At 38.0% G+C, this 14,858-nt stretch overlaps 1 protein-coding gene across 1 annotated transcript; it reads right to left on the reverse strand.

Annotated features, from left to right (window-relative positions):
* Positions 1-342: 342 nt before the first annotated feature.
* LOC120341512 (uncharacterized) lies at positions 343-10,386 on the reverse strand. Its single transcript, XM_039410038.2, has 7 exons — positions 10,197-10,386; positions 8,792-8,880; positions 7,802-7,975; positions 7,018-7,183; positions 4,579-4,712; positions 3,084-3,251; positions 343-1,151 (listed from the first exon to the last, which is right to left on the reverse strand). The coding sequence occupies exons 1-7, from the start codon at positions 10,330-10,332 to the stop codon at positions 891-893; spliced, it is 1,128 nt and encodes a 375-aa protein (XP_039265972.2). The 5' UTR covers positions 10,333-10,386; the 3' UTR covers positions 343-890.
* Positions 10,387-14,858: the final 4,472 nt, after the last annotated feature.

Below are 14,858 nucleotides of genomic sequence, written 5' to 3' on the forward strand. Positions count from 1 at the left end.
ATTAGGGCATTATTTTATTCCAGTTTTCCGTATTTTATTTCTATTACGAGTTTAGGGACTCGCGTAGTATTTGTACCTGAAATTATGGCCTCACCCGGAACACCTGCTACGTTTTGGTGTTCGCCATATTGGTTCACATACTACGGAAGTAGTAGGAGTCTTGGGAGTATTTTCAAGTTGTAATTTTTACCAGTCTCCGGATCCATGACAAGAGTACAGATAAAACCTACATATGATTAGTAATAATACGTGTTTATACTTGATACTTTGCACAGACAAAGCATTTTTGTCAACTGCAGTGACTATAGTACAGGGGTGGGCAAGGGTTTTGTACCAGGGGCTAAAAATTTGGCCCATCCAGACTGGCGGGCCATGTAAATGTGAAATAAAAAATTACATTTTTCGAGCAATATTTACAGTCTTGCAAATGTGAAAAACAATCAGCCTCTTGCCAAAACTAAATTTAATCGCAATCTCAACAAATTCCTCGAGCTATTTTTTTAGATAAAATATCAAAATTTGGGTTTAGTTTAGTTGTGGCAGCATCAGGCGGGCCTGATTAAATTATCCAAGGGGCCGGATTTGGCCCATGTCATCTGTAGATCTATCTCGGGATTCGTTTTGTTAACCATAACCGTCAGAATTAAGGTATTTAATACATTGTATAAATGCACAAAAATATGTCATGTCGTGTTTTGGGCTTGGGAGCATCGTGATAATACATGGAAAGTGACAAAATTATCTAATCAAGTTTGTGATATTGCGACAATACATGCTTGTGGCGTACACGCAGGAGCCGCTGAAAAGCAACTTAACCAACTGAAATATTTATGACTTTGCGCATTGTGAAAATATTGTCAAATAAAAGTCCGTTTCCATATTCAGTCAAACTAGACCACGAATTCTATTTTGTACATCACATAGATCGCTACAAACAATATCAAGACAAAATCAGTTTTCAAAATTGTTCCCTCGTCTGTCGGGCATTCCTCTACTGCCCCAAGTGTTAGATAGTTGTTCAGAGATCCAGGGAAATCAGTGAACAAGCCGTCAACTCCATGGTTGATGAATAACTCGTACTCTTTGTAAGGGTCGGATCCATAATCGTAGGCGAGGAATTGATATTCATTTCGGAAAGTGAATGGGTGAACCTAAAGTAAATAATGGAGTAGGTTGAGATAATATTACTTATCGATCTAATCGGTAAGTATGTTGATAGGTATTTGTCTGTCTGTTAGATGCACGCGATATCCCACGAAAGCGAGGTTGAATGAGGATACGTATGAAAATTACTTCGTTTTTGATTTCGTGGTCATATGTTGAGCATCGCTCTCTAGTTTATGAAAAGGCGGAGAAAAAAGTCCAATATTCTATTCAATCTTATGATGAAACACTTTTCATCGTTTCATTCCAGTTCAAAGAGGATATAGGAATATTTAATCAATCATTTTTCTTTGTTCCAGAGGCGTTAGATAAGAAGGTGGGGAAGTATTAGTGAACTAGCGGTTGCCTGACTACCAATGACGGAAAGGAGTCGCACACAAAAGGCACTCTACAGTGCATTGGCAAACGTTTTCGTAATTCCTATCGCCATTTAAAAGCCGAGCCATCATCATTGATGTTCTGATCACGCCATGCGCACCTATTAATTAAACGAACCGTATTATTGAATTCGGTTTTGTAGCCAAGAATCTGAGATAAAGTATATACAGGGTCAGTGGCGTAGCATCCACCCCCGCAACCCCCGCGGTCGCGGGAGGGCCCACAGCGCAAAGGGGCCCAAGCGGTTAGAATTTAGAAATTTAAGCCGCAAAACCAAAAGCTGCGTTACAAAACTTGCACATCTTATAACGTTGATGTTAGTTCTGCTCAAATCGTTTTGTTACGTACCAATGCCAGGGAGTCGTCGATTTTCGGCGTCTTGTGGTTTGATCGCACGGGCAAAATTACGAAGGCTGTCAGAATGATGTCGAAAGCAAAACCTCTCAGTGGCGCACAGAAACACAGAAAAAGGGCAGAAGAGGAAAAACGCACGAATCAAATAAAAGTAACCAAAATAAACGGCAAATTTTAGATTACCATTGCCTTTTTATAGCGACATGTTATGCTTTTTGACGAAATAAAAAAGCGTTGTTTCAGATTATGTCCAAGAGTTTTAGGGTCCTTTCCACGGAATATTTTTTCAGGGGGCCCACGAGAGACTTGCTACGCCACTGTACAGGGTGTTAAAAAAGTTACGCAAAATTAATGTAAATTTTTTAGTCATGGCAATGATAAAAAAGGTACTGTTAAAAAGCATCAGTCGTGAAATGTTTAAATGGCATTTCACCGTACGTCAATACTGTAAAAAGGTGTCAGTAGTTAAATGTTTTAAATAACATTTCATCTTAACTTCTGTTAATTTCGCGATACTTTTCTAACACCCTGTATTTAACGCGTTATAATTTTGTTTGTTACTCGTCTATATTTAACTTACTAAGCTACATTTCATTACCCCATCTAAAGGGTGGTAAAGTGGAGTTTTAGGCAAACTAATTCCTTACGTATTCCTGTTTGAACGAAGCCTTGTTAAAAGCGCCGTATCGACGAAATGCGTGGACTAAATATCATTAAAAACGTTACAGACTGCTCTTTATACAAAATTCAAAACTAACAACGAATCCATCCGTACTAGTGTTGTAAGATACCATGCAAAACACATTGATAAGCAAAAATAACAATTTAACAAAATAGTCCATGTGTAAACTTTATATCCAATAAGGCAATGGTTCCCAAAGTTGATTGACCGGATTCCAGAATTAGAAGCGGAAGAATATTAGCGGACCCGCGGAGGAGAGCGCCCGCAATAAGCCGGCATCTGTACGTATAAATAAATACCGGTACATATGAATTGTTACGAATATAAACGTGTTTAAATAAACTGTGATACTAACGTAACAATTGACGAAACGATAAAAAAGGTAGAAACATAAAGTCCACGTGCCGCGGTTTGGGAACAACTGCAATGAGGACCGACATGACATGGTACACCATTATAAAAAGACAAAAAATGACATCACTATGTAATAGGCGGAAATACTTACCACAAACCCATACTGATGAGCCCTTGCAAGAAAAGTCGTTGTTCCGATGATCGTGTTGCGTATCGGATCGATTTGAACAATCACCGATTTTGAAGGCCCGATCCCACTGACGTAAGTAGATAGTTCTTCCATGATATCGTTGGTCAGAGTTGACCCGGTGAGATAAACCTATGAACAAAGTCATTGGTGAGGAAGTATATCTATCATAAGCAGGACTGGGATTTTTTGTACAGAACTCCCGCCCAAAAAAAAAACCGCCAACGCTTAAAACGAGAATATCGGTCGGAGACCGAGGACTTATCGATCGAAAGTTAGGGGAAAACAGCGCTCTTACTCCATAGTGACACCATGTGTCCCATCACCAATTAATTTATACCTTGCTGATTATACGACATAATTCATCCAAAATAGACAGATAGACAAAATAGAGCAGATTCAACCTAGCTTTCGTGAGATATCGCGTGCATCTAACAGACAGACAGACAAATACCTATCAACATACTTACCGATTAAAATCGATAAGTAATAAGAAATTCGTAATTATCCAGTTAGGGTTTGAATTGCAGATTTCGCTGGAAATTCACATTTTTGAATTATTTCTAACCCAAACTGGATAATTATTAATTTGTTATTTAAAAACTCGACGGGGAGTGTTTTTTTTGTTATCAAATTTAACATTGTGGAGGGGGCTTTGTGTAAAAGATTCCAGGCCTGTAGATTCGATGAAAATATACACTGAATTGCAAACTTTGAGACATCACAAAAAAAACTCCGAATCCGACGCTTGGTTGACGCCGACTATAATCACTTATTGGACTTATCACTTATCTGCTTATTGGACACGAAAGGTACCTATGGATCTTTTGTTATTATGTTTCTGGTGTTGTTAGCAGTGTTCCCTCTAAGGTGTGCGCGTGTGCGCGCGCACACAGTTTTCAGAGGCTGCGCACACGCATAGATTTACTGCGCACAGACGTATTTCGATGTAATGTAACAATGTTCTCGATTGGCAGGTTCAGAAAGTTTGTTGTTGGCCCACCCATTACCCCGTTAGAACGCCAAAATTTCTTCATTGGTTTTTACACAAATATTAGTCATTTCCAAAAAAGTGCGCACACATCAAAATTTCTGCGCACACATACTACAAAAATTTAGAGGGAACATTGGTTGTTAGTGTTTTTATTTTTGTTGTTGCCGTATGGATATCGCTTTTTGCATTACCTACTGGGCTAGACAACTTTAGTACTTGGATATTGTATTTTTGCTGGAAGGCTATCACTTTTATTTGTCCCTAAATTTTTCATGAGATCTGATAATTCTTCTAAAGTTCTGCTGTTATTTTATATACACGGGAACACGTTTTATGACACCGTGACAGCGTGTATTTGTGGAAGATTACATCTATTTTGTGTCCAGACATTCGAGCATCGCTGTTACAAAATTTGGGTATAATTTTACTAACCCACAACAATAATACAAACACAATCCTTCTTACCAGTTTTAACTCCGTACGATTCCGTAAGTATTGCAGACTTCTTATATCGAACGACTGCAAAAAACACGGAGAATTCTTTTTATCGTAACCGTAGCTTTCCAGAGATTCCAAAAGTATGTCTTCCATAGTCGTGCCTGTGGAATATAAGTTATATAAATTTACAGGGTCGTTTACTCACTCCGAGTACGGTACCCTATTTTGGTACTCATGTAGTATGTGAACCAAGATAGCGGGCACCCGAACGTAGTATGTGTACCAGGTTAGGGTTAGGTCATAATTTGAGGTACAAATACTACGGGAGTCACTTTGCTAGTCCCTGAACTCTTAATAAAACTAAAATAGGGAAAAATTGGAATAAAATTAGAACTTAACCCTAACCTGGTACATATACTATATTCCGGTGTCGCATACTACGCGAGATATGATATTTAAAAAAAGATTTGTCTAACAGTTTCTTTTCAGTTACAGTTTCACTCACTCAGATAAACGCATCTGTGAACAAAGTTACCTGAAATATAAAGCAAAACTGAAATTGTAGTTTCCACTTAAAGTTTTGACAACGACTCCTTACTTTGAAGGTAACACCGGTGTTTTCAAAAATTCCGTTCATATTTTTATTATTTCCAAACAAAAAAAAAATAGGAAACTTTTGTAAATAGTGTATATAATGAATGAACAAGAGGTATTGAAGAATTTAAGACCGAACATGTTAAATCATTTTATTACTGAGAATATAATTGTATGACTCCAATGACCCCAAAACGTCGTATCGTTGCTTCCCAGTTATGAACCAAAAGCATCTTCATATTTAATATTTATTATGTATACATTACGTTGTGTGTTTCATGGTCTGACCAATGAAATAACCCCTCTTTTTCTCTTTCGCCCAGTCATTATCAAAATTTTGGCATTCGTATTTATTTACATACGTTAGATGGCGCCAAAGAACAACTCAGAATATGTAATTACTGTATGAATGTAATTTCTTAAATTTTTATCTGCCAAGTTAGATCGAAACAGCTAGCGGGTCCGATCGAACGCTGAAATACGCGTGTTTTTATTAGTCTTGGGGTCTAAAAAGCATTTAAAGCTACGGAAAATTGCTATCTATGATACAGAAAAAGGATTTTTATTTTTTTTTACATTTCAAAAAGGGGGCGGGGGGGGGTTCGACGCGCAAAACCACCCCCCTTGCTACGCCACTGATGGCCAGTAAATCACACTTTTTCACACAGATTAGAAGTTAAATTTGGATCAGCACGCGAAGACTGACAATTAGAATATTTTCTGCACCATTGAACCATTTGCACTTAGCATCAACTCTTCTGCGTTTGTTGCCATTTGTCTAATTATATTTAAATTACAGGCTCATTAAACGCGTAATTGTGAACTATATGCTTGTTGGGTTATAATATAATTTTGTCTGCACGTGTCCCAAAATAAATTTTGTTACGTAAAGAATATAATTGTCAAAACAGCTGTTTTGTTACTATTTCAGTGAAGCGTCGCGGGCCGGATTATATTGCTCCGCGGGCCAGATCCGGCCCTCGGGCCGTAGATTGCCGACTCCTATCCTAACATATAACATTTTAAATTAAATTATAAAGCTTGTTGACAGCTGCGATGAATGTTACATATTTCATCCGGTTTTCTAACGCGAAACGACGGGTTTCGCTGGTATCATGACATTCCAAGGACGGGTTCGTTGATATCGCGACATTTTAGGAACGGATTCGCTGATAACGTGACATTACAAGAACAGGTTCGTGGATATTATGATGATCTTACGATCGTGGCATTCCAAGAACGGCTGCGCGGAAAAACGACATTACAAGAACAGGTTCGCTGATATCACAACTTTCTAAAAACGGTTTCGCTGATATCACGGCATCGCAAGAACGGTTCGCTGATAACACAACATCAAGAACGGTTTTGCTGATAACCCACTCCAGGAACGGGATCTCTGCTATCACGATATTTCAAGAACGGGTTCGTCAATATTACGACATTCTGAGAACGGGTTCGCGGATATTCCAACATTTTAAAACTGGTTATCACTAGATTCCAAGAACAAGTTCGCAAATATCACGAGATTCCAAAAACGGGTTTGCGAAAATCGTGAGATTTCAAGAACGTGTTTGCTGATATTACGAGGTTTCAGGAATGGGTTAGCTCATATCACAACATTCTAAGAAGGGGTTCGCTGATGTCACGATATTCCAAAAAACGGGTTCGCGGGTATCCCGAGATTTCCAAAAACGGATTTGCTGATATCATTACATGTCGTACAACAGGCTCGCGTGAACTCGTGCAAAACCCCTGAAACCACCACTATTTTGATGTTATGTTGTTGTGCCTAAACCAGTCATTCACATTCATTAACACATTATTCATTCATTATAGTACTGTGTTGTTTTCAAGTCCAACACTCACACTCACCATTATCTTCCAAATATTTATTGAAGAAATCCGGTACTTTTGTCTCCGGATATATTCCAATTGTACGTGGGTTGCTCTGGTTTTGTGCTACTGCAATATATTCGTCAAACGAAGCCATTGCAAACTCGCCGTTGTATGATTGATCCCGATATGAGCGAGTTTGCACCTGTTAAAAAACGATTAAAACTCAGAGGCAACGGTTAGTGGACGGTGGTTCAGATCCATAATTCTAAACAGTTTTAGTATCTCTTGTTTTTTCAGTAGAACCCCGTAACTTCTTATAGAAATAAAGCATTTTTTCTTCTGAATAAGAGCGCTGGACTTCTTCAAGCAAATTCTCGTAAGCGCTACTTCTAGCTTACCATATTTATTACACATCGGGAGAGGTCGCGAGCATGGTATTTGAATCTTAGATGTGTAATCTGCGATATAGACCCACTGGACACCAGTGGTGTACCTACGTATAATGGTGCCCATGAAAAAGTTTAAAAATGCGCCCACTTGATCGTTGACTCACAATTTTAACGACTGTTGTTAAATTGAGATTCTTGTACGTTATTATATAAGTAAAAATACGAGTTTCAATTATTTCCAATTTAAAACTATTTTGATAAAATAGTTTACGAATAAAAGTTTTTACCCTTCCTGAGCCCCAATAGGGCCATTACTTATATTTTTCAAATTTTCCTCCGAGCGACCTCCGCGTACAATAAATATTTGAGCATTATTCTCTTGTTTTTGACAAATACTGAGATTGTTGTCAAATAAAATAAACCCGACCAACCTTTCTCAGCGTCTTTAGTTCTTCAAGGGTAAAATCGATCGTAAAGTAATCCGTTCTGAACCCTAAATCCGAAGGAATGAAATAGGTTTTGGCTCGATCGCGGAATTCAACGTGGGAGTGAACATCTGTGGAATGATTCAGCCATGGTTCGTGTGTGCAGACTAGTTGGGCGTCCTGTGGCGTAAAATAGAAAAGGCTTAAATTTAACGGGTGTTCATAAAGTCTGCTACAATTTCAATTCTGTTATTAAGTTTCAGTCAGTTCTCAAATATATCGTAATCAGGTTTGTTTTATTTTAATCGGTGATTATTTAAAGTTTTCACCTCATTTAGGGCCAACAAACTGCACATGATCTTGATAATTTTTTTTGGCGTTTCATAAGTGTGTGTACCAATATGGAGGTAACTAATTTTGTTCGCCTATTTTACATCAAGTTTTGTAAAAGGACAGAGATTTATGGGCAGAGGGTATATTTACTTGGCTAACTCAGGCAGTCGCCGAACTCGTAATAAAACTAAAATGAGGTAAACCGGAATAAAATTATGGCCTAACTCTAACTTGGTACACACACGACGGGAGTACCCTTTTTTTGCAATTCAGAAAATTTCTCCGATGTATTGCAGAAACGACACTAACTTCCCCCGTAAATTTGAAAACACTTTTGCCGCCGACCTAGATTCCGAACACCGAGAAGCCCTAATTTCGACTCCGGATCCGAATCCTGACTCTAGAATTTTGAAAATCCGACTTCAACGTCGACAATAATAAAATTACGCAAAACTCACAACACATAAGCAATTTGCTGACTGGCGAAATCCGCGAGGTGGCGCTACATCACCTTGGATTGAACAATGTTTCAGAGACTTAAGAAAAATTTCCCATTTGAACAATTAATTACGAGAAATCACTAGCGGTGATACCAGCTATAGTACCCTATTAAAGACGACACAATTTGGCTACAAAAAATGTCATTAGATTGTCCTGACTTACTTTTGTAACAGCCAAGTCGCATTCTATCACATCAGCTCCTTGCTCGATTGCCAGTTGGTAAGCTTCTACGGTGTGCTCGGGTAGCATGCCTGGGAATGGTATAAATATTCAGCCGTTATTTTTCCACCATTCTATGCATACGTGGTAAAAACGAAGGTGAAAGATTCAGATTCAGATAATTTATTTTTGTCGTGAAAGGAACATTGTACACAAGCATAGTAAATCAAGGCAAAAGGAACAAGAGAGCAATGCTCAAATATATGGACACGTAGAGCCACATAATTTTAATGACGTCATAGCAAAAAAAAAGTGATAGCCTTCTGGAGAAAAATTCTATTTTTACCCAATGAAAATTTCAATTGGTCTAATAATCAAAGAGAAAAGCGATTTCTTCAAAACGTGTCAAAGAACAACAAGACCAAGAACAACATAACGATCGTTATGTCCACTACGAGTCCAAACAAACAACAGGCACACAATGCTTTGACTGAAATTGACGAGGAGCCGCGAAAGACTAGTTATCGTGTCAGCGACACCATAAATGCCGAATGACGTCAAAAAACGTCAAATAATTAAGCTGGATTTAAATATGTTGAAGGGGAAAACCAGGAAACGTAAATCGAATCGAGAGAGTAAGTCAAAACAGAAAAGTTTAAATAGAAAATATGAATGTAATCAAGAGAGTCGGGAGAGAAATGTTTAAATGGGAAAAAATATTCATCATTTCGAGTATATCAGAAAACGCGCAGGGCAGGGAAATTATTTGTATGGGGATATACAGCGCTACACCACCACGCATATAAAAATTGAAATGCTTGCCACATTTTGCTTGCCATTTCTCGCTTTTCAGAAGCACTGAGATGGTTAACCATTGTAATCTGAGTGGTAATTTGACCACAACGCTTAAGCATTAAATAGCCCAAAATATGCAAATGCACCTAATTTTTATAGAATCATTCGATATATACATACAGCCAGTGGTGGGATTTAAATTTTTTGTCAGCCGGTTCCTTCGCAAAAGTCATATTTTTCAGGGCGTTCTGTTACAAACAGAACATTCACAGTAACCAGTAATGCTAACCGGTTCGCTGATCTCATAAAATTTCGTGAGACGGTTTTATAGAACCGGTGCGAACCGGCTGAATCCCACCACTGCATACAGCAGAACAATATACATATACAGCCAACCAAAAATGCATTTACAACAAATTAAACATAAATATACAACTAATGACATCGTATATAAAACAAACCAAATATGAATATACAGCCTTTTCATATGCATATGAAGATAACAAAATATTAATATACAATCAAATGGCATATACAGCCGACTTAATATACATATACAACCATTGCATATAGCAACATCATTCAGTTTACTACAACACATATACATACAGACCTGAAGCCCCACGATGAGCTATAATCAAAGGCCGATTTGTAGGTAATTCCCCCAAGTCATTTGCTTCAGCGTAATCCATTGCAAACAAGGCGACGAAGAGTAGTTTCCATAGAATACGACAGTTACACCCAACCATTTTATGTAATGAATGTTTCAGAAATTGTCCTTACGTTTTTAAAGTTAATGAAAAATACCTGAATGAAAAAGTGCAATTTTAAAATTAAATGAAGACTGGGTAATTTTCGTACAGTATTTTTCACGTGGGCGCGGTGCCTCATTGGTGAAAGTATAAGACTTAACTATTTCGCTATCGCGGATTTAAATCTTGGGTCTCTGTCTCCATGTCTAATAAAATTGGTAGGAAATGCTTGACTGATCAGATGCTGGTTATTTCATAAATAGTAGTTCCTTACATATCATTTTTCGTACCTATAACGATCGTTTCAAACAATAGTGACTTCTTACATATCATTTATACATTTCACCCAGGGTATAATAAATTGGGAAGGCGATGCCCAACTGGTCAGATCCCGGTCTGTCTAAATCAGACATGGGCAAAGTATGACCCGCGTGCCAATTCCGACCCGTTGAGTAATTCAATCTGGCCCGCCTGAAGCTGTCACAACCAATCTAAAATCAAATTTTGCTGTTTTAGCAAAAAAAGAAACCAAGGAATTTGTTGAGACTGTAATCAAATTTAGTTTTGGCACGAGGCTTTTCGTTTTCCACTTTTGCTTTTGTAACACTGTAAATATTGTCCATGAAATGTAACTTTTTACTTCATACTTACATGACCCGCCTGTCTAGATGGGCAACATTTTTAACCCCCGGACCTAAAACCTTGCCCACCCCTGGTCTAAATATTAGTATCTCATTATATATCATTTAACGTGCCGATAGTAAGATTTATATATTATTTATACACACCTATGCTCACCCCCTCACCATGGTGTGATAACTTGACTAGGAGATGCCTAACTAATACGTTTCTGGTTATAATTCAGGGGTGGGCAATTACTTTCCTGAGTGGGCCGGATGCGGATAACAGACTTGGTTACTGGGCCGGATGATCAAAATTCAGTATGATCAGAAACGGTTATTTGCAAATACCTAGAGTCCTAGACACAATGATCAATGGGCCGTTACAGGAGCTGGCAAATTACGGCAGCAGCGCAAAATACAGACCAAAATGCTGATTTGTCAGGAGCTGGCGTTTTTGAATTATTGTACAGAAATTATTCAGATGGTTTTATAATTATATTTATGGCCGATAGTACGTGTGGAATTACAATATTTACATTTGCGGACGATTTGTTGTTTCTCCGACCTCTTCAACAATAATTTTTATGCAGGAAAACTAATTTCAGCACGTACAAGTGGGCCTGATAAAACACTAAAGTGGGCCAGATCCGGCCCGCGGGCCGTAATTTGCCCACCCCTGGGTTATATCATATAAACATATAGCACACCTATTCGTTGCACAAACTTTCTGTCTAGTGATTGTCACTGATTATTCCACAGTATGGTGATTTTAATGGCGCTCCAAAAGTGTATGCACCATAAGGAAGTAAGAAGTTTTGTTCACCCACTTCAAGTTGTGTAAAAAGACGGAAGCCTATAGGCATATTTTTTTCCAATTTTAGTTCTATTACGAGTTCGGGGAATAGCCGAGTGACTCCCGTAGTATACATATACTACGTTCCGGTGTCCGCCATCTTGGTTCACATACTTTGGGAGTACCCAAAATTGAATTAAAAAATTATTTCGCTGGTCGCACATCATTACTTATCGATCTTAAGATTGGTAGGTATTTTGATGGGTATTTGTCTGTTTGTCTGTTAGATACACGCGATATCTCACGAAAGCGATGATGAATCCGCTCCAAATTTTGCACATACATCCATTATATTTCGGATCAGAAGCCTATTGATTTTGGATGAATCATGTCGTATAATTAGCGAGTTATTAATTAATTAGTGATGGGACACAAGGTGTCACTATGGAGTAAGAGCGCTGTTTTGGGATCCCTTAACTTTCGATCGATAAGTCTTCGGTGTCTGACCGGTATTCTCGTTCATAAAATTGGCGATTCTCCGCTGGTCGCACATTTTCTATGTTGGCGCTGATTGCAGGTTGCACACCCTCGCACTACAGGGTCCACAAGCGCAAGTGATCTACACTAACCGAGTGAAACATCTGCCCTCTCTTTACCTTTCATTTAGTGAATTAGTTTTCTGATTAAGATTGCTTATCTAATGTGTGCTTAACCTCCCATCACATTTGCTAATGTGATAACCACATCCGATGTTAAAGCGGAAGGTTATCTTGAAAATTAAAATTACAGTTATTTAAATGGCATTGCACTGTAAAGATTTTTTTAGTTTGCATAAGAAAGGCCATATTTCCCGGCATTTCGCCACATCGCGCGGTAGCGTTTGATCTAGCTATGTAGGTCAGAATGTAATAAATTGGACTCAAAATGGCGAACCGAAAAATTACATCGGTTGAAAAATAAAATGCTAGCGAATAACGCCATACCGAACAGTATCTGCTTGCAGATAGACCCTTGCTAACTGGGCATGTGTTAAAACGTCCCTCAAAACGCAATAATTGTATGTTTTTCTTATCATTATAAAAAATGTTAGTCTGAGAAATTCTTTTTTTCTAGGGGCCACCTCGTTCCGATATTTACTAATATGATAAGTACACACGACGTTAATAAAATAGGCTTCATCCGATAAAACTAAAATGTTACAGTTATGGCATTACACTTCTGACGTTTCTCTAGTTTGGACAAGAAAAGATGCAGGTGCCGCGCATTAGCGTTTGATCTGTTCATGTAGGTCCGGGTGTAATAAATATGATATAAAATGGCGTACTGGAAGATACATTCGCTTAAAACAATGGGTGCTATTAGCTTAATACATAATAGGGTGCTCCCGAAGTATGTGTACCAAGAGGGCGCACAACCTGAACATAGTATGTATACCAGGTTAGGGTTCAGGTTGTGCGTCATCTTGGTGAACATACTTCCGGAGCGCCCCAAATAGTATCTGTTTGTACAGAGCCAACAAATTGGTTTAAAAACACGAATACTTTCATTTTTTCTTCTAAATATTTAATATTGTTTGTCTGGGGAATTCTTTCTGCCCGTTGGCCACACCATTATGATATTTGCTTGTGATAATTCCATCCGATGTTAACTAAATATGCGTTATCTAATAAAACTAAAATGTTAGTAGTTTTTAGTGAAATTTCGTGGTTAACCGCGGCTTTTGTTTTCATTTAAAATTTGCCATGCCTCTGATCATTTTAAATCCTATGTCATTGCCCTCATGACACGAAACAGGACATATAGCACGCGTATATGTAACTACTTTTAAAAAAACTGCATTCTGCGCATAATTACTCAATTAGATATTTATATCCATCATCTATCACTCGAACCATCATAAAATGGCGTCGTATAACGAGTACAACAATCATTGTACACATAATCACACCCCAGGGATTCACTATATTTCCTAATGTCTTACACCATTACACTAAAGTCGGGTATATTTCTATATAGCGAGTAAAACCAAAGTAGTTTATGATGTCACAATTTTCAAAACCGAGATTTTTTGATATTCTGATATTATCGACCAAGGGCCATTTTTTGGTCTGGCTTTTAAAGATGTGCCTGATTTAGTTTTGACTAGATTGTGCTTTATGCCCATTTTTAGGTGGCTTGGTCGTTAGATCTGATAAGTAAAAAAAATGCAAATTTTTCATAACCTCAAAATGTGACATAAGCTAATTTGGATATACTGTTGCCATATCATTCGCTTTACTCTGCGAAACGCCCACCTATTGCCGCCATTATATTGATGAATTCCGGACTTTTCAGCAGTTATGCAATCAGTAAGGCCTTGTTTGTTTAACAACTTTACTAAACTAATTTTTTACTATCAGGTGTGCAAATTCGTCATAGGTTGAACGAATAAAATTTCGCCCTGGCGTCTGACTCCGAGGCAGCTCCAAGAAAAAAAAGGGAGTCACTGGACTAAACGAATCGAACATCATAATACAACTCACGACGCCATATTTATGATATTTTAGATACCAGATTTTGGATACCAAACACATTTTTTGCATTAGTGACGGGTGCTTTGTACCAAAATTCCACAATTTCAACAAATACGAAGATTTAAAAATTCCGAATACCAATCCTACCTAATTATTAGAGTCTACGCTTCTACTAATCACACTGACACTTAAACATTTACGCCAATAGTCGTTACTCATTGCCTATAAGAAACGTTCGGATTTATTTAACCTCAATTAAATCGCTGATCTGAGGCAATTTGAGTTCTTATAGTGATGCTCACAATTTGTCTGTATTATTGAAATAATGTCGCTGTCTATTTGGCAAAGTAATATCTATTTCCATAGAAGAGCATTCGTATGGCGATTGCGGCCAGTTGACCATCCGTATTCCTAATCTGCTGTCTATATGGCAGACCAATAGCTATCTTCAGAAAAGGACATTTAAATGGCGATTGAGACCATACATCCATCCGTATTCCTAATCTGCTGTCTATATGGCAGTCCAAGAGCTGTCTTCAAAGAAGGCCATTCATCCACCAATATTCCTAACCCGCTGTCGGAATGGCCATTACG

Source organism: Styela clava, chromosome 14 (assembly GCF_964204865.1).
Source record: "Styela clava chromosome 14, kaStyClav1.hap1.2, whole genome shotgun sequence".
Taxonomy (NCBI): domain Eukaryota; kingdom Metazoa; phylum Chordata; class Ascidiacea; order Stolidobranchia; family Styelidae; genus Styela; species Styela clava.

Coding starts and splice junctions, on each gene's coding strand:
- LOC120341512 (XM_039410038.2), bottom strand. CDS start 10,332: ATGGTTGGGTGTAACTGTCGTATTCTATGGAAACTACTCTTCGTCGCC. Junction 8,881..10,196: donor AGCTCATCGTGGGGCTTCAG/GTCTGTATGTAT, acceptor TACCATTCCCAG/GCATGCTACCCGAGCACACC. Junction 7,184..7,801: donor AACTAAAGACGCTGAGAAAG/GTTGGTCGGGTT, acceptor GTTTTTTAACAG/GTGCAAACTCGCTCATATCG.